The 22,729-nt window shown below is 42.1% G+C and overlaps 1 protein-coding gene across 2 annotated transcripts; it reads left to right on the top strand.

Moving 5' to 3' along the window:
• Nucleotides 1–12,016: 12,016 nt before the first annotated feature.
• Nucleotides 12,017–15,631, top strand: trh (thyrotropin-releasing hormone). 2 transcript variants are annotated; one of them, XM_052093855.1, is made up of 3 exons: nucleotides 12,017–12,137; nucleotides 12,366–12,547; nucleotides 14,399–15,631. In XM_052093855.1, exons 2-3 carry the CDS (start codon nucleotides 12,379–12,381, stop codon nucleotides 14,857–14,859), a joined length of 630 nt encoding a protein of 209 aa, XP_051949815.1. In that variant the 5' UTR covers nucleotides 12,017–12,137; nucleotides 12,366–12,378; the 3' UTR covers nucleotides 14,860–15,631. The 2 variants fall into 2 exon arrangements, with proteins under 2 accessions (XP_051949815.1, XP_051949816.1); XM_052093856.1 differs by having other exon boundaries at nucleotides 12,023–12,137; nucleotides 12,371–12,547.
• Nucleotides 15,632–22,729: the final 7,098 nt, after the last annotated feature.

The raw sequence follows: 22,729 nt of genomic DNA, 5'->3' as shown, positions 1-22,729 counted from the left end.
TGGGATGTCTGTGGTGAAGACATTCATGTCACAACGCATGACCCCCTGACCTCTGCGCAAACAGCATCCAGACCCCGCCTTGCAGGTGTCAATCACATATTGCCATGATGACCTCTGTCAGTGAAGTGTCAGCAAAAATAACAGGAAACTGGCAGGCTCTCATGAGGGCAGTGTCAATGGCATACACTTCATGTCTGTGTTAACACAAGCACTGGCTTTATTTATTTTGTAGGAGAGTTTCTGAGAAACGGCTCCTGGATAACAAGCAGCTCAGGCCGAGTGAGTGTCTGTCAGCTCGTACATGGTTAGTCAGTCAGCCGGGGCAGTTTTAGTTGAGCTGTCTCCGCTTGTCCCTACATATCTAATGTGTGTGGAGTGTTTGGTGATGTCTGCAAACTTTCTGGGAACTGTGAAACTAAAGCTCTCCAAAGGTATCAAAACTTCCAATTCTATCTTCTCCCTTTTTATAATTATTCCACCCAATCTCTGACCCTTACAAATGAAACACACCGTGACTGGGTGGATCGGTTTTAATTGTATGTTTATTTGAATGTCAAAGAAGCAGAAGTCTATGTGTATGATGTGCCTAGATCTTTCCTTCTTGGAATTTATTTGTTGAATGAAATGTTACATTTCTGTAGCTTTGCAAAAATAACAACCAACTAAGTTTTCAGACAGCAAAGCAGTATACAACATTTATTGTGAGTTTTAGTGTGTTGAGATGTTTTGCTGGAGGACATAGAGCTGTCACATGTTTTGTATGTGCAGTTTTATTATGGCAGTCCATTATAAGCTGTGTGGGTTGAGGGAGAATGTCTGTAAAATAATGCCAGAAAGTATCAGGCTTCTTGAGCAAAATCTCAGCATGTGTGGAGGCCTACAGAGTGACTGATGAGATTCTTAGATACATGACAAGACTCCCAATTGAATAAATCATGGCTAAAAAGCCTCATAAGCAGATCCAAGTTTGATATTAAATATAGTCTTAAATCTTTTGTACACTTTATACAATTTAAATGTAGATTGGACTGGATCCCCATCAGCAGAATACAACGTCCAGCGCATTAGTTCAAAACAAAGCAATCAAAACACCTCTTACTCATGATAAAATCACTGTAGCACATCTATCTCCATCCGTCTGTCCATCGGTCAGACTGTCTATCTGTCTGTCTGTATGTCCGTTCCGTCCGTCCGCTGTCCATCCATCTCTCTTTCCGTCCATCTTTCTTTCTTTCTTTCTATCTCTCTGTCTGTCTGTCTGTCCATCCACAGATACATCTGTGTATCTATTGATTTATTTATTTATTGTCATTGCTTTTACGATTAAATGTGGAGTAGCATCATCTCCTCCAAATAGCTCACACAAAGTGCCTATACTTATAGAAAAATGCACAGAAAGTGCCTTTAAAAACATATATTTGCAATTTGGGGCATTACACAATGTAGCAGGACATGCAACAAAATGAGTATTTCATCACAGATCGGTCCTACAGTAGTAAGTATGTGATGGATGGGGTTGATCTATAGCAGCACAGGTGGAGGTGCTCCCCCCAATAACAGATCTACAGGAGTTTAAGGTATTTACATCTTGTGGAAAAAAGCTGTTTTTCAGTCTATTTGTCTGTGTTGCCACTGTTCTGAACCGCATTCCCGATGGCAACAGCTCAAACAGTTGGTGTCCCGGATAAGTTGGATCTTTGTAAATGCTCCTAGCCTTCTTAAGGAGTCTGTTTGAATGTAACTCATCCAGGCTTGTGAGCATGAATCCAATGACCCGCTGTGCTGCCTTCACTACGCATGTCACGTCCTGTCGGTCAGCATCAGTCCAGCTGGTATGCCACACTGTCATGCAGTAGCAAAGACTACTCGCCATGGTACTGCGATAAAAATGAACTTGGTTAACGAGTAACTTGGTTGGCAAGTGGGCCGTTTTTAACTTCCGTAGGAAAAAGTCTTTTTTGGGCCCTCTTCACTAAATGTGATGTATTCAGGGACCATGTCAAATCTTGTGTGATGTAGATTCCCAGAAAATTGATACTCTCCGCCCTTCCCACCTCCTCTCCATTTATGTAGAAGGCAGAATGAGTGGATTTCCAAGTCTTCCTGAAATCTACTATGAGTTATTTTGTTTTTGAAGGGTTAAGGACAAGATTGTTACCAGAACACCACTCTACCAAGTGTTTCACTTCCTGCTTGTAGGCTGTCTCCTCGTTGTCAGTTATCAGCCCCACCAGAGTTGTGTCATCTGCAAACTTGACAATGGTGTTAGTAGAGTAAGTTGCAGAACAATCATATGTGAAAAATATATAGAGAGCAGGGTTTAGAACACAGCCTTGTGGCGCTCCAGTGTTGAGTATCAAGGTGGAGGACGTGTGGTTTCCTAGTTTAACTTGCTGGTGTCTGTTTGCAAGAAAGTTCCTGATCCAACTGAAATGTGAAATCTATCTATCTGTCTGTCTGCATGTCTGTCTGTCTGTCTGTTCATCCATCCATCCTTCCTTCCATCAATCCTTCCATCAATCCTTCCATCAATCCTTCCATCCGTCCATCCATCCATGGATCCATCTGGCCTGTGGTGGTTCTAGGCCCTTTTTAGGTGGGCTTCAGCCTAAATATAAACTATCAACTATCAAACTATCAATTCAAAACTTATTTGAAAAGTAGATTTTTTTAATCTACTTTTCTTTCTTTTATTTGGGTTATTTTTAAATAATAATGATATGCATGTATGTCATACATAGATGCAGCCGGAGGCGGCAAACATTAATCAGGAAGAATGCCGCAATGAACGTATTTTCTGACTATTTTTGACTTGTTTGCTATCCTGCATCAATGTATTCAATGCCTACAATGTCTAAGGAAAGTTGCCCTCTCAATGGTAGTTATGATTATTTTTAATTAATTATAATTCAAGATTGCTTGGCCATGCTTTGCAAACTGAAGCAATTGAGTTTTTAGTTGACTGTCATAAATTACACATTTCTTGAATACAAAGTCAAATTTTTTTTTGTCTTTAGCTAGCTAAAAGTAATACTGGCTAATAATAATTATATGATGGCTAACAAGATTATAATGTTTACATTTGTGCTGTTGTGAAATTTGGCAGTGGCATTCACAATACCTGAATTTAACCTATACAAATTAAATTTCTGTCTGTAGCGCAGTGCTCACACACACACACACACACACACACACACACACACACACACACACACACACACACACACACACACACACACACACACACACACACACACACATTAGACAGACCACAAACATCATTCAAAGACATGTTTACTTTTTATAGATGGATATATACAGCTTTTTTAAGACGTAAATGCTGGAGGAAAGGGAGAGCCAACAATTGGAGAAAGAGGTAGACGGACTGAAGGGGTCACATGAGACAGAGAGTTAGAGCCAGGTAAGAAATGATCAATAATATAGTGAACAATTTCTAGTGTTCTCACAACTAAGAACCCTTTGCCATATTGCCCAGTGCCCACAATTCAGTAGTATTCATTACATTATTGAATCACCCTTATATCATTCCAAAACACCATAACTATTTCCATCTTCAGAACAGTAATTAAAGGGTTATGGCATGATTTATTTTCCCTCGAGGCTCACATTTATTGATAGTAATGGGGGGTATTTCTCACCAAAAACAGTCATCATTTAGAAATACTATCCTAATACTTGCCAAATGCATTTTCTATCCTGTTTTTGACCCTCTGTTTAAAAAACTTTTGCTGATGTTTCCCCTTTAAGGCTTCTCTGTAACCACCCACTGTTCTGATTGACTCACTTCATCGCCTGTGTGCAAAGTGGGAAAAGACATAATGTCTTTGTGGTGTGTTTGACTTTGTCTTGAAGCAGTGCATGGTGGTTACAAATTCTGTTTGATTTTTCATCTGCACCTGCACAACGTCATGGTCACATGTGTCATGAACACACTGCAAGAGCAATTGGAGAGCAGCCATCTGGCTCAACCTTTCTTTTAATGAGATTATCCATCTCATTTCATGTAATATTAATCTTATATTGTGTCATGTTTACTAAAATAAAAAATAATTATAAAAATATCAGCACAATTAAAAGAAAGCACAGGATCACTGTCTTGAAGTTATAACTGTTTGTATATGCTTGAATTTATACTTGAAAAATGTAATCCCCATGTCATGACCCCTTTAAGATAACTGAAGAATGTCTCCATATTATGAAACACAATTATTTAAGTTCCAAAAAGGACATAAAAGCATTATAAAAGTTCTCCATGTGACTCCAGTTGAATATCCCAAATCTTCTACATTATTATCAATCTGCCCTTCTCTAGCACACACATACAGACAGTCATCTGTCAGTCAAAGAGTACAAGTGCACCAAATTGAGATACATACTGCAGAAAGACTGGTATTATTACATTTATAAAATGTTGGTATCAACTTGGGACCAAAGTACGGCACATTTGACATCACTATATTATATAGTAATATATAGTATATAGTGGTCCCGATTTATAAAGTGGCACCACTTGGCAATGGTCTCTTGCTTCACATCCTCATTGAGGGCTAAGCCCCCCCTAAAGATGAAATCCAAGAACCGCCCCTGCATCCGTCCATCTGTCTATCTGTCGGTCTGTCTGTCTAGCTGTCTGTCTGTCTATCCATCCACCATCCGTCTACCATTTGTCTTTCTTTCCATCCATCCATCCATTTATCTGTCTATACAGTTAAGGCCTTCAAAAATTTGTATTGATGAAATTTCCTTTTCTAGTTAACACTTAATATTTCTTCTTTGTCTTTAAGTATTTTTCTTAAGAATGTCAGAAATTCTCTGAAGAAAGACAGATGTTTTCCCTTCTGTTGGCATTTACACTTTAATGAATATAAAGTGCTTGAGGTTGATCCGATCAATCTTCTAATACTACTGCAGAGTTTACTGGTGCATGTGCAGAACTCACCATCACTGTCAGCTCACAGGGAACATTTAAACGAGCCTGCTTCTCCAAACACAAACCTTCTCCATAGTTGATATGATTAAACATCTGTGAATTCTTTGACGAGCATTTGAATAGGAAACACAGATTAGATCAACCCTGTAAAGTACTATTGTACAAATTATGTTAAGAAATTAATTCTTTACCCAAATCCAACCCATTATCAGTGAACATTCAGCATCAGTACCTCTCCCTGCATCACAGTGGTGTATTTTGGAGCAAAAAAGATGAGAGTTCACATTATTATCTTGTTTCTGTGTTTATTAGACCACTATGTCTTGCTGCCAGAGGATATTTACATGCACACACAGGAATACACACTCCCACGGCAAACTATTAGAAAAATAGATAGATGGTTTTTATATCCGCAAGTTATTCTGTGAGACTAAATGATTAAATACAAAAAGAAAAGAGCATACAACAATCACTGATCATAATGTTTTCTCCTCCCAACCAGTAGGTTTTGTTTCCCCTTGAATTCTGTTGAAATAAATAAGCTGAAGTTCTGAGTTCTTAAACATAGTTTATGTGTTTGTTCACGTTCAATTATAGCCTGACAGTGGCTTCAGCATGACCTTTCAGGTCAAATTTCCATGTCAGCTAATTTGCACTGTTATAAATGATAGTCTGTGTGTGGCTTCATGTGTGAACTGATCCTTTATGGACACAAAAGGATGACTGTATTTCACAAAACAAAAAGGCACAGATTTAAAGAGTAGGTGTAAAAATAAAAAAGCCAGAATGAACTGGTAGCAAACATGTTGAACGTCTTGGGTTATGACTATAACCCTTGTTCCCTGAGAAGGGAACGAGACACTGCGTCGTTGAAAACGACTCTTTGGGGAACACTCCTTAGCGTGCGCCTCTGAATTATGAATGAAACTATTCCAATCTTGATTGGTGTTGCGTCATGACGTAACATGTGACGGCATAACCGGACGCATAAAAGTGACGCCGGTACACACACACATTAGCCTAGCGATGAAGCAAGCCGCTCTCAGGCATTGAGGGGCGTGGCAGGACGACGCAGTGTCTCGTTCCCTTCTCAGGGAACAAGGGTTATAGTCATAACCCGAGACGTTCCCTTCCGAGGGAACTTCGCACTGCGTCGTTGAAAACGACTCTTTGGGGAACGAATGCCCACTAGGCCACGCACCGAAAAAAGGCCTGCCCTAGAGTGAAACTGAACTCAGGCACTCAACTAGGACGAGAGCACACGTGCGCCAGGCGTACTAGGGAGGTGCAGACTATAAAACCTGATGAAAGTGTGCGGGGTAGCCCAACCGGCTGCCTCACAGATCTCCTGGAGGGGCACTCCCGATAAGAGAGCCCTAGAGGACGCCATGCCTCTAGTTGAATGAGCCCTTATGGCCAAAGGTGAAGGCAAATTGCGCACCTGTAGGCCGAGATAATAGCCTGAACAATCCAATTACTAATGGTTTGTTTCAAGGCAGGGAGCCCCTTCTTAGGTGACCCAAAACACACTAACAGTTGGTCCGACCTCCTCCAAGAAGAGGACCTCTCGAGGTAAATGCCCAAAGCTCTGACAGGGCAGAGCAAATGGAGCCTCTCTTCTTCTGCCGACACATGAGGTGGAGGATGAAAAGCCTGCAGGACCGTAGACCGTGCCGCGTTAGAAGGCACCTTAGGCACATAGCCAGGTCTCGGGTGCAGAATGGCTTTAACTCCGCCAGGGTCAAACTCCAAGCAAGCTGGTGTTACTGCCAGGGCTTGAAGATCTCCCACCCTCTTTAGAGAGGTAATAGCTAAGAGAAAAGCCATCTTGAACGTCAGGTCCTTGGGCGAAGCCGACTGAAGGGGTCCGAAGGGGGCCAGGGATAACCCTTCGAGAACCACCGCCAGGTCCCAGGCAGGAACCCTGGACCTGGTTGTCGGTCTCATCCTCCATGTACCACGGAGAAAACGAATGACCAGCTGGTGCCTCCCCAGAGGCCCATCACTCAGTGGTGCATGGAAAGCCGAAATGGCAGCCACGTACACCTTAAGTGTGGAAGGGGAGAGACCCGCAGAGAAACGATTTTGAAGAAACTCCAGAACTGAAGCCACCGGGCAGTTAACTGGATCTAATTCATGTTCTCTACACCAAGTGGAGAACACATTCCACTCGAGGCCATATAATCTCCTAGTAGACGAGCCCTAGAGCCAAGTATGGTTTCAACCACCCCCGCTGATAGACCAGCATTTAGGTACTGAACCCCCTCAGGGGCCAGACCCACAGTTTCCACAGCTCTGGACGAGGGTGGAAAACTGTGCCCCCTGCCTGAGACAACAGATCCCTCCTCAGAGGAATCTGCCGTGGCGGAGCTATCAGGAGTGAAATTATGTCTGAGAACCATACTTGGGCCGGCCACATCGGGGCAACCAGAAGTAGACTGATGCCCTCTTGGCGGACCCTTTCCAGGACTCCCGGGAGCAGAGCGATCGGGGGAAATGCGTACAGGCGAGGCCTCGGCCAGGCCTGTACCATGGCATCCAACCCCAGTTGGGCTGGATGTGAGAGGAAGAACCAAAGTGGACAGTGGGACGTCCCTCGAGACGCGGATAGATCCACTTCCGATGGTCCAAATTTGTCCCCTATCGACTTCACCACCTCTGGATGAAGTCTCCATTCCCCGGGCCTCAGCCCCTGCCTCGACAGGATGTCTGCTCCCTGATTCTGAACCCCGGAACATACATTGCTCTGATAGACAGTATTTTCCCTTGGGACCAAAGAATTATCTGATGCGCCAGTCTGCACAGAGGGCGCGATCCGAGTCCCCCTTGTTGGTTCAGATAAGCTACCACTGATGTATTGTCCGAACGTACTAGGACATGGTAACCTTAAATGTCTGGAAGGAAGCTCCTCAGAGCCCTGAACACAGCCAACATCTCTAGACAGTTTATGTGCCAAGAATGATGATGGTCCTGCCACAGACCCCTGGCAAAGCGGCCATCCATGACCGCGCCCCAGCCAGTGAGGGAGGCGTCTGTCGAAACGGTTTTCCGGCAAAATGACGCTCCCAACACTGGCCCTAGGGACAGGAACCAAGGTTTCTTCCATATTAGCAGAGAACGAAGGCATCTGCGCGTTACTCTTATTATACGAAATGGATTCCCCTTGGGGGAAAACCCCTTGGCTTTCAGCCACCACTGGAGGGGCCTCGTGTGTAGAAGGCCCAAAGGTATAATGTTGGATGCCGCTGCCATGAGGCCCAGCAGTCTTTGAAACTGCTTTACAGTGATGGCCTGGCCTAGTTTTAACCCGGACACCATCGCCAGAACGGACTCGATACGTGCAGGAGACATGCGTGCCTGCATCGTAACCGAGTCCCACACAACACCCAGAAACGTTGTGCACTGGGATGGTTGTAACACACTCTTTTTGTGTTGAGTCTCAACCCCAAACTTCGAATATGGCCAAGGACGACATCTCGATGCCGAACCGCCATTTCTCGAGACTGGGCCAGAATGAGCAAGTCATCGATAAAATTCAGTATGCGGATGCCCTGAAGTCTCAGAGGAGCAGGAGCTGCATCCATACATTTGGTGAATGTGCGGGAGAGAGTGCTAGGCGAACGGAAGAACCCGATATTGGTAAGCTTAGCCCCGAGCGAACCTCAGGAACCTCCTGTGACATGAAAGGATGGGTACATGAAAATAGGCGTCTTTTAGATCTATCGTGACAAACCAGTCCTCGGATCTGATCTGACTCACGATGACAGGAATGGTAAGCATTTTGAACCTGAACCTCCTCAAAGGCCGGTTCAAAACTCTGAGATCTAAAATCGGCCTCAACCCCCATCCTTTTTGGAACTATAAAGTACCGGCTGTAAAGACCGGACTCCCTGTCTGAATGAGGAACACGTTCTATGGCCTCCTTCAGCAGCAGAGATTGCACTTCTTGTTCCATCACCTGAGCCTGCTCCGGAACCACTGTAGTCTGCACCACCCCAGAGAATTTGGGGGGGGGGGCGGTGCCCGAACTGCAGTCTGTACCCTGATTTTATTATATGCAGGACCCATGCAGATATGTTGGGAAGATGATTCCATGCCTCTACAAAATCTACTAAGGGAACCAGCCTCTTGGGTGTTTTTCGAGCACTGTTCTCGACTTCCTGAAGCGAGATACCGGCAGGATTTAGTCGATACAGTCCTTGTGACCACAATTGATGTGTGTTTTTTATTTTTTGACGCGAACGGCACGGTGTGCGTTCGCTGGAAATTGATGTGGCCCGAAGCGTCAGAGACGGCGGGAACCGACACCGATTTCCTGAGGACTCTGCTGCGACAGCCCTCCGAGGTTCTACCACCTCGGTAGGACCTCTTTCCCGAAGCTTCAACTAAGGGAACCAGCCTCTCGAGGCTGGTCTTGGGTGTTTTTCGAGCACTGTTCCCAACTTCCTGAAGCGGGAAACCGGCAGGATTTAGTCGATACGGTTCTTGTGACCACAATTGATGCTTGTTGGGTTTTTTTTTTATTATTTTTTATTTTTTTTTTTACACGAATGGCACGGTGTGCGTTCGCTGGAAATTGATGTGGCCCGAAACGTCAGAGACGGCGGGAAACCAACACCGATTGTGTGCGGCCATGTAAGCCCTACTTATTAAAGCAGATGTATCTCTGCAGGGCTTACTAGGCAGCGCCGGGGTTTTAGCCCATATCCCGTGCCCCCAAAACATCGTCTGTAATCAAACACTGGGGCTGGAGATACGGGACGAATGCGGTTTACCCCACGATCTCGTTTTAGATATCTTTGTGGAGATCGGGGAAAAACGGCAAACCCCGGCGCTGAGGTTGTGATCTGTGCCGCAGGAAACGCACGTCTAATTTGCTTTCAACTTGCGTTCCCTGCTCATTTTGTGGCCAGCTGATATTCAGTCTGGCCACGGCACGCGTCACAACCTCAATCAGCTCCTCATAAGCTTGGCCAAAAACTGGCGTGCTTGGCTCACGGTCGTCCGCATCGATGCTGAGCATATCCACTTCCTCGGAAGCAGTGAGCTCAAGCAACGGGACCTGATCATGGGCAGAAGAAGCCACAACGCGGGCTTCGCACCACTCACAGTAGGCTCGGGATCCTCAAACGAAGGATGAGAACGTGCCGCAGCAGTCTCATTCTCATCTGCAAAATCCCGCTGCGAACCCCGCGATTTCAATCGCCGCGCTGCCTCAACAGACGCGGGACCAAAACCGCGGGGAACGCGAGCCTGACCGTGCTCATCAAAGCACGCCAACCGGGAGCGCAGCACTCTCATGGGTAATGCTTCACAACTTTCACAGGCAGATCCCTCGAGAGCTGCCTGTGCGTGCTGCGCTCCCAAACAGTTCACACATAAAGCGTGCGTGTCCCTACACGTAATGAAACGAGGGCAGGGGTGCACGCACTTCTTGAACTGTTCGGTGGCCATAATATTTTTAAATCAGACAAACAACACCAAATAAGACAAACAATTTCAACATAGAGCGCTTGCTGAAGAGCGAAAGCTAATGTGTGTGTATGTACCGGCGTCACTTTTATGCGTCCGGTTATGCCGTCACGTTACGTCATGACGCAACACCAATCAAGATTGGAATAGTTTCATTCATAATTCAGAGGCGCACGCTAAGGAGTGTTCCCCAAAGAGTCGTTTTCAACGACGCAGTGCGAGTTCCCTCGGAAGGGAACTAGAAAAAGAAACGTTTATCAACACTATGAGCCTATTATATCTCAGGCACACAGACAGACAGACAGACAGATAGACAGATGATGACAGACAGACAGACAGATAGACAGACGATGATAGACAGACAGACAGACAATAGATAGATAGACAGACAGACAGACAATAGATAGATAGACAGACAGACAGACAAACAGACAGACGATAGACAGACAGACAGACAGACGATAGATAGATAGATAGATAGACAGACAGACAGACAGACAGACAGATAGATAGACAGACAGACAGACAGACAGACAGACAGACAGATAGATAGATAGATAGATAGATAGATAGATAGATAGATAGATAGATAGATAGATAGATCTAATTCAAAGTATAGTCCTCCTAAATTTTTAACTTATACATTTAAATGCTGTTTTTTTTCTTCTCCTCTTCGTTTCCCCCCTGTACATATGAAATGATTGGTATTGACAGTGGAAGTATTGGACGTGACAGCGCATAAAGATGCCTGATTTATTCCATTACACAGAGATTCCCTCGCTGCCATTCTACCATCAGCTGGGCGACTGTACAAGAGTTTGTGGAGAGTTTCAAATGATGAGAGCTGTGCATAATGAATTCAGTGTGGTTTAGAGGAAGTCCTGCAGAATGATGTTTGCTTTTAAGAATAAGATCTAGCTCGTCTTTCCATTCTGGGCCCATTAGTATGCCTCTTTGTGATTCTGAAAGAATCTCTTTTAGGCTGTCTTCAAAAAAGGGAATGACGTAACACTGAGACATGCTCACCCAGAACGTTACATAAACAAAGTGATATTTAACATACAAACAAGTAAAACTTCAGTTGCTGAAGGTTTGTCACTATTAACAAAATTACTAGAGTTTTACCATGTTTGCTGTGTTTTGAATTGATAACTAGCTCACTGCTAACTGAATACACAGTATATTGCCTACTGTTATTACAAATATTATGTGAAACCATATCAGTGTTGGGTAAGATACTCAAAAAATTAATCCACTACAAATGTCCAATTACATATCTAAAAATTGGTATCAGATTACTTTCTCAGGTTTGCAGTATGCAATGACAAAATTAACAGAAGTATGCACCACCATAATACGTTGCATGTTTGCATGCACCTGTAGTCTGCTGCTGTCAGTTTTATGAATGGACTCAATCTCCGCACCTGCAGCAGGCGTAGCAGCAGCATACTGCCCCCCTCAGGGTGAAATGCGCACTGCAGGCGTGACATCAAACTGATGAAGTCCTCTGACATGACGTTAGAAGCTCGCCGTGACGGGGGTGGAGAGCACCTATAAAAAGTTCATGCCACTTTCACGCTTCACACGACTAACCTCGGACCTGAACGGGATCATCACGGATCGAGGACAGCTGCATTTCACTGGCGAGCTGATATATCGTCACTTTATCGTCACATTATCAACAGGCTGCAAGTGAATAAACCACCCACTGCAGGTAAGACAATGATGCGAGTTACTTTATTAACTATATTTACTGGTCTTACCCTGGTATTTGACCTGGTGTTTTGCCACAGTTTGGTATATCGTACTTATTGTGTTTGAAAATGTTTGATGTTGATGATTTTGATGTGCTCTCTGTGTGTGTAGCTATTTGGGCAAATGCCCTTATCCAAGAGTGCAAATGTTCTTGTATTATATGATCTGATGTTTATTTTGGTGTCAGGACAGAGACTGCCATGAGGGCGGCGTGTTTGATGATCATCTTGGCCTTTCTGACGGTGATGCGGTGTCAGAGTGTGCCGGCTGAGGGTGACCCGTCTCTGGATGAGCTCTTCCAGCGCGCAGAGGGTCTGCTCATCCGCTCCATTCTCACACAGCTGCAGGACAATGAAAACAACGACAACGGTGTCTGCTCACATTCACTTTCATAAACGAGTCACAATACACTTATACATGAGCTAGAAGACACGGGACCAGAAGACACTCTGTTCAAGAGTGTTTTAACACACTTTTGTACATTTTAGACAATTTATTATACAGATTCTTTTTGATCATAACTAATAGCCTATACAGAACCGATTTGAATTATTACTTTATGTATGCATTTGACACAGTAAAACTAATCATTAGACTTTAATCAAACATTTGCTTTAAGGGTATTGTAAAAATGATAACGACGATGATGATATTATGATGCTATTTATATATTATTTAAGTTATATTTACATTTAAATGCAATTCTATAGAGAGCCTCAAAAATTGTTCCACATTGTAAAAATCCTGTTGTTTTTACAAAAAGTAAAATGCTGCTGTGGTTGCCAGAATAATTATGTAAAAATACAGTAAAGATGTAAACAAATTCTCAGAACAACCTGCACATTTTTACAGTGTAAAACTGTTGTAATTTACATGACCACAATGGCACTGTAAAAAAAAAAAAAAAAAAAAAAAAAAACTTACATTTACAGTAAAAAAAACCTTAATAAGCTTGATTTTAACCTTCTGAAACTGTCAAAATCTTCTTTTCACTTTCTAATGTATTGTTAATCACAGTAAAAATGACAGAAGGGCACATGAGGACATGACGTTCATCAATAGTGTCTGTTCCAGGAGTAATGATCAATAAACATGTAGAGACAGCGCTCAGTGTCACTCACACAAACACTAAACACCATCAGGATAACACATGTGAAATTAAAATAATACAGTAAACATGAACTATAACACAGAACACCCCAATGCACATAACTGATATTACAAATAAGAAGAAACAGAACTATTCCCATCAAATATCATCAAATATGATGGGTCATGCAGGGAATTCTGGGAACGCTGATTATTGTTTTTACTGTAATTTTAACAAAAATTTACTGTTAAAAGTACACGCATGCTCTTGTTTAACATAATGCAATGTTTTACCATTAATTATCCAGGAAAATCACACTTTTACAAAAAGATCATTTTTACAACATTTTATTGTAAAAACTACTGTATTGTCTTTTAAAATATACGACATTTTTTACTGTATATTTTACAGTTATTGTTTATTTCTGTAGCATTTTAACAGTCTTTTAACGTTAAAATGACAGACATGTTGCATGTAACTGATATTTATGTTTTCAGTATAGATTAGTTGTGGTAAAAAGTGTCTGATGATCATGCAGAAACGATTAATAGACTAGGCTAAAATAAAAAAATTCAAATGCATTGTGTATATTTCAAATAATAATGAAAATGATTATGATGCAATTAATATTATTATATACATGTATATGCTACTCTTTAGAGAGCTAAGAAGCTTAAGTAGAGAAGTGTGAATATATATATATAGCCTAGCCTATATAATATAAAAATATCAGTGGACACAAATATCATTCTCTACCATTTATTACTAGCCAATAAATGGTCAAATATTAGGAGATATTACTTCTTTTGTAATGACCTTTTATTCTATTTTATTTAAATATATTACATTTTATTATAATTAACCTTTATTTTATTATTAATACTTAAACTAAACAGTGAAGAAACAAAAGGTAGCTAATCCTGCCTCATCTGCAAACATATTCGATCATATTAAATATTTTTGACTTGGTTAAAACAAGTTAATTTATATATATTACCAAATAAAGTAACCATTTTAGGTTGCCTGACAAAACATTTTTCTGCCTTTTCTCCATTTTTTTTTTTTTTTTTTTTCAATTTAAGGAATGTTTGATTCTTCATCATAAATTGTGATTTGTTTTCCACCTGCAGGGGAACAGTTGCTATCCCAGCCGGAGTGGATGGAGAAGAGACAACACCCGGGCAAGCGACAGCATCCCGGTAAACGCGAGGACGCGGACTATGAAGACGACGCTTCCCTCCAGAAGAGACAGCATCCCGGAAAACGCCCGTCACTGGATCAGATGATGGAAACCCCGACGCCCCAGAGCGAGCTGTCCAAACGGCAGCACCCGGGGAAACGGTACCTCATGCTGCTCCAGAAACGTCAACATCCCGGCAAGCGCGAACTAAACGAGAGCGAGCGGACACCGGGAGACCGGTTGGACCTGGAAAAACGTCAGCATCCCGGCAAGAGACTATGCGAGGACTGGGATGGCTGCGATCAAGCCAGCATCCTAGTTGAGCTTCTGGACAACGTCGCCAAAAGTCGCACGGAGGAGAAGAGACAACATCCCGGAAAACGGTTTGAGTTGGAGGACGATATCATTTAAACGGCAGTAACTGAAATAAGTGTATTGAAATATATGAGTCGTTTAAACGGATAAATTATTGTTCATTGTTTTCCGCAGCATCATACTATTGATGGGAAACGCATCTGTCTCCATACGGTATATGTTTTACTGGTCGCTTTCAGATGTCTAAAACATTTCGTCACAGTAAGAGAGTCCGTCAAAACAATCTCCCCGAGTGTCTCGTTGAGTTGCGACGGTGTTTCTGTAAGCGTAATTGCGCAGGATTCCACCGAACGCACGCGTTAAAATATGTTGCTCATTCCCGTTATTCCCTATTCCCGACACAACTGTTCCTTATCTAGTCCAAATATATTCATTACGTTCATGGTGTTTCTCTGATGCGTTATTGCGCACCGAAAGCGCACGTTTTAGCTTTCCGTTATGAGGCACGGGACTTATTCCCAACACAACTACAACTTTATATAAAAAAAATGTCCCTTAATTGGGTGAATTAGATCGTATTCCATTACATTCGGTCTTTTTTGAGGACTCCGTCATTTATTTCAATGCAAGTGACCAAAAAAACAAGTCGCAGTTTTCCCAGATGGGATTCATGAATTATGGAATTGTCCAATTAATGCTAATCTTGAATGAATATTCCTTCGCAAAAAAATAAAAAAAATGGGTTGTCGAAATATTTTTCTACAGTATTCTTGCATGAGTTGAAGAACTCGTACATTTTCATGATTTATTTTGTTCTATTGATATAGAGCATATTTAAATGACAAATGTTGTACAATAAAATGCTTTCGATGCGTACAGTTTGTCTGCTTTTGGAATTGAGCATCAAACAATCAAAAAGATTGTTTGACTTTACTCTTTATAAAGTTCAACTTTACACATTTAATAACTAATTCTTGCAAAACCAAATCAAAAAGAGGTCAGTTTTCATCCAGTACAATACATGGACAGGTTCTGTTCAGTCTGAATTACACACACATCAACACTTTCATTAAAATGAGTAAATGTCTTTGGGGAGATGACGAAAGTTACTTAAGTTAATATTACTCAAAGCACGTTTAATTTTGAAAGACAATTTCTGTATAGACAAAGTAAAGTTTTGACAGAAAAACCTTCCAACAATTCTACTGTTATTGCCCAGGAAAATAGGCAGTGCACACGTTCACCCCTATTTGCGGGGCATGTTGTCGCACTAAATTGTATGATTTATCATTAGTGAGAACCTGTATTTGTTGACCCTGATTTGAGACTAATTCCTTTTTAGAAATATGCTTTCTAAAGTTAAAAAAAAGCCATCTTCCACAACACATCTGTATTTAAAATGCATTATAGGCTATTTCAAGCCTTTCAGTGACAATTAAAAACAGTAAAACAATACAGAAACACAAAAACATTTATGAAAATGCAGAAATGGAAAATGGATTTTGGCCAACAGAAATGAATGATTTGCAAAGTCAAGTCATTTTTATTTGTATATCGTTTTTCACAAAAAACATTGTTTCAAATCAGCTTTAGAGAAGGCGATGCCTTAATGTCTTCAAGGCACCATGTGATCATGCCAAAGGGGACTGTGGCAAGGAAATAACTGGGTGTCTTGGGTCTCAAACCAACATACAAAAGTACTGCTAGTTAAAACATTCAGTGGAGTTATTTAACTTTTGACTCAGTTACTGGGATATAGTATTTGTGACAACTTTCTCATGTAACGCCCTGGTCTATCTCCTGTCTGTGAGCAGGCAGAGTGTTAGGCGTAGTGTGATGTACAGACATCATGAGCTCATGATCATAGCTTTCACAGCAGGAGTCCATGGGGTGTCCAGTAATTACAGTCAGTGAAATTCTAACAGGTCACACAGACATCTTACTTACATCCATCTGCTGTTCCTGGCGTGGGTAGATGTGTTTCCGTCCATTTGCTACAGCTTTCACTGCACTACATCAATTTATCATCCCAAACATGACAAGTATATATAATGTAGTCATTAGATTTATATGTTCAATTTGAAACATATTGTTCACTATGGAGTTAGAACAATGACTAAAGTATTTTAATCTGAAATTCTAGAAATGTACATTTAACAAAATTAAAGACTTTGTGGCATATTTCATAAATGTGTTTTTTAAGCATTTGTTTTTATGTTTTTAGAGATGGAATTAGCTGTAAATATTCTGATTACAAAATGACAGGTTCAAATGTTCTGATCAAGAAGAAATTCAGAACTCTAAAAACAATTCTGTCAAATTAAAATCTCAGAAATTCAGGTTGTATACAAACTAGATCAAAGCTTTCATGTTCCAAAGGGAAAAGTAGTGGTTATCAGAATAGTCGAACTTTTGGCCAATCACAAACCCTAAAAAACTGAATTAACTCATTTGACTGAGCAATCTCATTTACTCAAGTTAATTGAATAAAGGTTACCAAAACTTGTGTAATTAAGTTAAGTTTGTGTTCATATAGAATGAACTTAGCTATTTAAGTTAAGTAGATGCAAATAGACTAAACTCAGATTTGCTAATATAAATGTTGTTGTTTCTACTTAATAATTTTACTTGAATTGATTGAAATTTAGATCAAACAATAACACTGCTCAAATAAAGAAGATTACAACTGACCAATCATGAAATAAACTTATTTCTCCACAGAAATACTTAGACACATATACAATGCACATTGCACATGCACAATGAGAACTGAGATTGTGCTAACAGGGTCACCATAATGTTGACATCACACCAAACAAGTAGTAGCAACAAAACAACATAAAGGATACTACAAAAGAGCTTAAACCTCTATGAATTCTTATTAAATATTTTAAAGCCCATATTAGTTCGCTTTGACCAAAGAAACATAATTAAACAGTTAAATTGCAAAGGATTATGGTATTCCTCATAGCCTAGATTTTGTACTCAATTGTTTGAGTAATTAACACTTTACAAAGTTATAAGTCAGTTGATTTTTTTCTTTTTCTTTTAAATTTTTAGGGAAAAAAGTTAAAGGATCATAGATATTTGAGTTACAAGCCCATAACTTGACATTCCAAGCAATGCTTAAGACAACTTGATTTTTCCAGTAATGGCAGCAGTATGATTTACAGTGCAGAGCTACAGTAGCAGAATTCTCTTGCACGGTCCCATGTATATACAGTAAATTCAAAAAGTATTCAGACCCATTTTATTTTTACATTTTGTTATGTTGCAGCCTTATGCTAAAATGCTTTATATAATTTTATAATTCCAAATCAATCTACACTCCATACCCCATAATGACAAAAAGCAAAAACCAGATCTTTGATATCTTTGGAGATTTAAAAAAAATAAAAAACTGAAATATTACATTGACATAAGCATTCAGACCCTTTGCTATGACACTTGAAATTTAGCTCAGACCCATTGCTCTGGATCATCTTTGAGATGTTTCTATACTTTGACTGGATTCCACCGATGGCAAATTCAATTGATTGGACATGATTTGGAAAGGCACACACCTGTCTATATAAGGTCTCACAGCTGAAAATGCATATCAGCTATATGGGCCTATTAGCGAACTGCAGAACACTCACCCTGACAGACTGTTTATTGTCACCAGAGATTTCAACCATGTGAATCTCAAGACAGTGCTCCCTAAATTCCATCAGTATGTGGACTTTGCAACGATAGGGATGTTTACAAAAACATTCCAGGCACATACCGGGCGGAGCCCCGTGCCCACCTCGGCTACTCAGACCACATCTCTGTTATGCTAATCCCAGCATACAGACCGCTCGTCAGACACACAAAACCGCTTCAGAAGCAGGTGAAAACCTGGCCAGGAGGAGCCATCTCTGCACTTCAGGACTGTTTTGAGTGTACTGACTGGCACATATTCAGGGAGGCTGCAACATATGGCAACTCTACCAACTTGAAGGAATACACAGCATCAGCGATCAGCTACATCAGCAAGTGCATTGATGATGTCACTTTCTCCAAGACCATCACCACACGCTCCAACCAGAAGCCGTGGATGACTGCAGAGGTGCGTGTGCTGCTGAGGACCCAAGACTCCGCCTTCAGAGCAGGCGACAAGGCGGCCCTAAGAACAGCGAGGGCCAAACTGTCCCGGGCCATCAGAGAGGCAAAGCGCGCACATGCCCAGAGAATCCACAGTCACTTCCAGGACAGCGGCGACGCGTAGCGCATGTGGCAGGGCATCCAGGCCGTCACCAACTACAGGACAACATCAGTTGCCTGGGAGAATGATGCCTCCCTTCCAGATGCGCTGAATGACTTCTATGCTCGGTTTGAGGTGCAGAACGACGTGGTGGCGAGGAAGACCACCCCTCCTCCCAACGACCAGGTGCTCTGCCTTACCACGGCTGATGTGAGGAAAACTCTACGTAGAGTCAACCCACAGAAGGCTGCTGGACCAGACAACATTCCTGGCAGTGCTCAGAGTATGTGCAGACCAGCTGGCAGATGTTCTTACCGACATCTTCAACATCTCTCTGAGCAGCGGCGTCGTTCCAACGTTCTTCAAGGCCACCACCATCGTCCCCATGCCAAAGAAGTCTTCAGTGTCCTGCCTCAACGACTACGTCCCGTCGCACTCACATCCATCATAATGAAGTGCTTCGAGAGTCTCGTCATGAGGCACATTAAGACCCAGCTGCCCCCCTCACTAGACCCACTGTAGTTCACATATTGTCCTCAACAGACGATGCCACCACCCTCCATCTGGCCCTCACCCACCTAGATAAAAAGGACTCATACATTCGAATGCTGTTCATAGACTTCAGCTCATTATTCAACACAATCATTCCTCAGCACCTGATTGGAAAGCTGAACCTACTAGGCCTGGACACTTTCCTCTGCAACTGGATCCTGGACTTCCTGACTGGGAGACCTCAGTCAGTCCGGATCAGGAACAGCATCTCCACCACCACACTGAGCACTGGGGCCCCCCAGGGCTGTGTGCTCAGTCCACTACTGTTCACTCTGCTGACTCACAACTGTGCACAACTCGAACCACATTCAAGTTCGCCAATGACACGACCGTGGTGGGTCTCATCAGCAAGAATGACAAGTCAGCATACAGAGAGGAGGTGCAGCAGCTAAAGGATGGGTGTAGAGCCAACAACCTGTTTCTGAATGTGGACAAAACAAAAGAGATGGTTGTTGACTTTAGGAGAGCACAGAGTGACCACTCTCCGCTGAAAATCGACGGCTCCTCTGTGGAGATCGTCAAGAGCACCAAATTCCTTGGTGTTCACATGGCGGAGAACCTCACTTGGTCCCTTAACCCCAGCTCTATTACCAAGAAAGCCCAGCAGCGTCTCTACTTTCTTCGAAGGCTGAGAAAAGCACATCTCCCACCCACCATCCTCACTACATTCTATAGAGGGACTATTGAGCGCATTCTGAGCAGCTGCATAACTGCCTGGTTAGGGACTTGGACCGTTTTGGACTGCAAAGCCCTGCAGAGGACAGTGAGGACAGTTGAGAAGATTGAGAAGGGTCTCTCTTCCCTCCATCAAAGACATTTACACAAAATGCTGCATCCACAAAGCAACCAGCATTGTGGATGACCCCACACACCCCTCACACAAACTCTTCACCCTTCTGCCATCTGGCAAGTGGTACCAAAGCATTCGGGCCCTCACGACCAGACTGTGTGGCGATATGGAAGAAATCCATACCAGCTTTTCAATTTCTAATGGGCGTAAACCAATGAGGGAATTTAATATTAAAGAGAGCTAGAAACGGAAGAGAGGAAGAGAAAAAAAAAAAAACAAACGAGTAGGTTATCGAAGTGGGACACAATTTACCTGAAGGACGTCGTTGCTATTGTTGCTGAAATTTCTGTGTATGCGCTGACTGGGTGCGATCGCCAAAGTGACGGAGGATTTGAGCTCTGCATGGTTCGCTTCGCTTGCCTGGTGCAACACTATCCAGCCTGCTTCGCCTGCCTCAGGTACTAGTCTTGATGTCTATCATCTTTTAACCTCACGCCAAATCTCCAAACCTTTCCCCGGCCCTGGATTTGCGGCCGGTACACAGACTGCTTCACGCGGCCAAACAAACACACACACACACACATTCATACACGCCCATTACACACGCGCACACCCCAAATATATATATTTTTTGGATTATTTATTTTTCTTTGGTTTGTTTTCCATTTCTTTTCTTTTTGTTGGAATTGACCACGAAAGGCAGAGTTTGAAAAAAATAACGAACTTAAGACATTAATGAATCTAGGACTCTCGTGACTTTTGGTTTTGTTTGTGAAATCTTGAATTGAACTTGCAGCAATCTTACTGTCCTGACTGTTTTTGTCATGTGAGGCAAAGAGAAAAAAAATACAAACTCTGTGTGAAAAATTGACCTTCGTGTAACTTTTGTCTTTGGTTTTGGTTGAAATGTTTTCATAAATAACCATTTTTTGACTGAAACCCTTCAATCTGTGAATGCGTGTCATTTAAGCCCCATCTTACGTTATTGTGGGTATTGGAAGGGATTCATTTTCGTGTAACAGTGGTTTGAGCTATTTTCGGGGAAACTGAACTTCCATATATATTTTTTTTTATTATTTTGACAAGTTTTGACTTGTCTGGCACCCGAACAATTGAAATTAAATGTACATTTATTAAAAATCCAAATTTGATTTGGGGCAGCCACCGTTACAACTGTGTAACAGCTTCTTCCCCCAAGCCATCAGACTCCTCAATACTCAGATACTGGACTGACACACACACACCTGTACACCATCCAACTTTTGCACATGTCCAGAGTTGCACTTTAATTCATTGTCACTTATACCTGGCTGCTACCTCAATAAATGCTATGTCCATAGAACACAATTTCATAGTATGTTATGTTTACATTTGGCATTTTTATAGTGTCATCTTTTTGCACTACTCAGATTACAAATGTGTACTGGTCGGCGCTGCACTGTCTCTTACTGTGCCTATTGTTCTGTTCCTTTTTGTAATTTATTGTACTGTCCTGTACTTTTTTGCACACGTTTGCATGTGCACTTTATGTAGAAATGTTGTTTAGTCTGTGTAGTCTCATGTGTGTATGACCTATGTTGTTTTTATGTAGCACCATGGTCGCTGTGTTCTTTACTAACTGTAAAAATCACTTGACTTGACTTGACAGAGCAAAAACCAAGCCATGAAGTCAAAGGAACTGCCTGCAGAGCTCAGAGACAGGATTGTGTCGAGGCACAGATCTGGGGAAGGCTACAAAATAAAAAATTGGCTGCATTGAAGGTTCCAAGAGCACAGTGGCCTCTATAATTCTAAAATGGAAGAAGTTTGGAACAACCAGGATTCTTCCTAGAGCTGGTGCCCCGGCTAAACTGAGCAATCTGGGTAGAAGGTCCTTGGTAAGAGAGGTGACCAAGAATTCGAAGGTCACTCTCGTTGAGTTCCAGAGATCATGTGTGGAGATGGGATAAACTTGCAAAAGGTCAACCATCACTGCAACTCTCCACCGATCTTGGCTTTATGGCAGAGTGGCCAGAAAGTAGCCTCTTCTCAGTAAAAAGCATAAAGGACTCTCAGACTGTGTGAAACAAGATTCTCTGGTCTGATGAAACGAAGACTGAACTGTTTGACCTCAAGTCCAAGCATCATGTCTGGAGGAAACCAGGCACCACTCATCACCTGCGCAATACCATCCCAATAGCGAAGCATGGTGTTGGAAGTATCATGCTGTATGGGTGTTTTTCAGAGGCAGGGACTGGGGGACTGGTCAGGGTTGAAGGAAAGCTGAACGCAGCAAAATACAGAAATATCCTTAATGAAAACCTGGTCCAGAGTGCTCAGGACCTCAGACTGGGCCGAAGGTTCACCTTCCAACAGGACAATGACCTTAAGCTCACAGCCTAGACAATGTAAGTGTGGCT

The sequence above is a fragment of the Xyrauchen texanus genome, chromosome 27 (genome assembly GCF_025860055.1).
Source record: "Xyrauchen texanus isolate HMW12.3.18 chromosome 27, RBS_HiC_50CHRs, whole genome shotgun sequence".
Taxonomy (NCBI): Eukaryota; Metazoa; Chordata; class Actinopteri; order Cypriniformes; family Catostomidae; genus Xyrauchen; species Xyrauchen texanus.
Note: the sequence above shows the minus strand (reverse complement) of the source record. Positions and strands in the feature narration are given on the sequence as shown.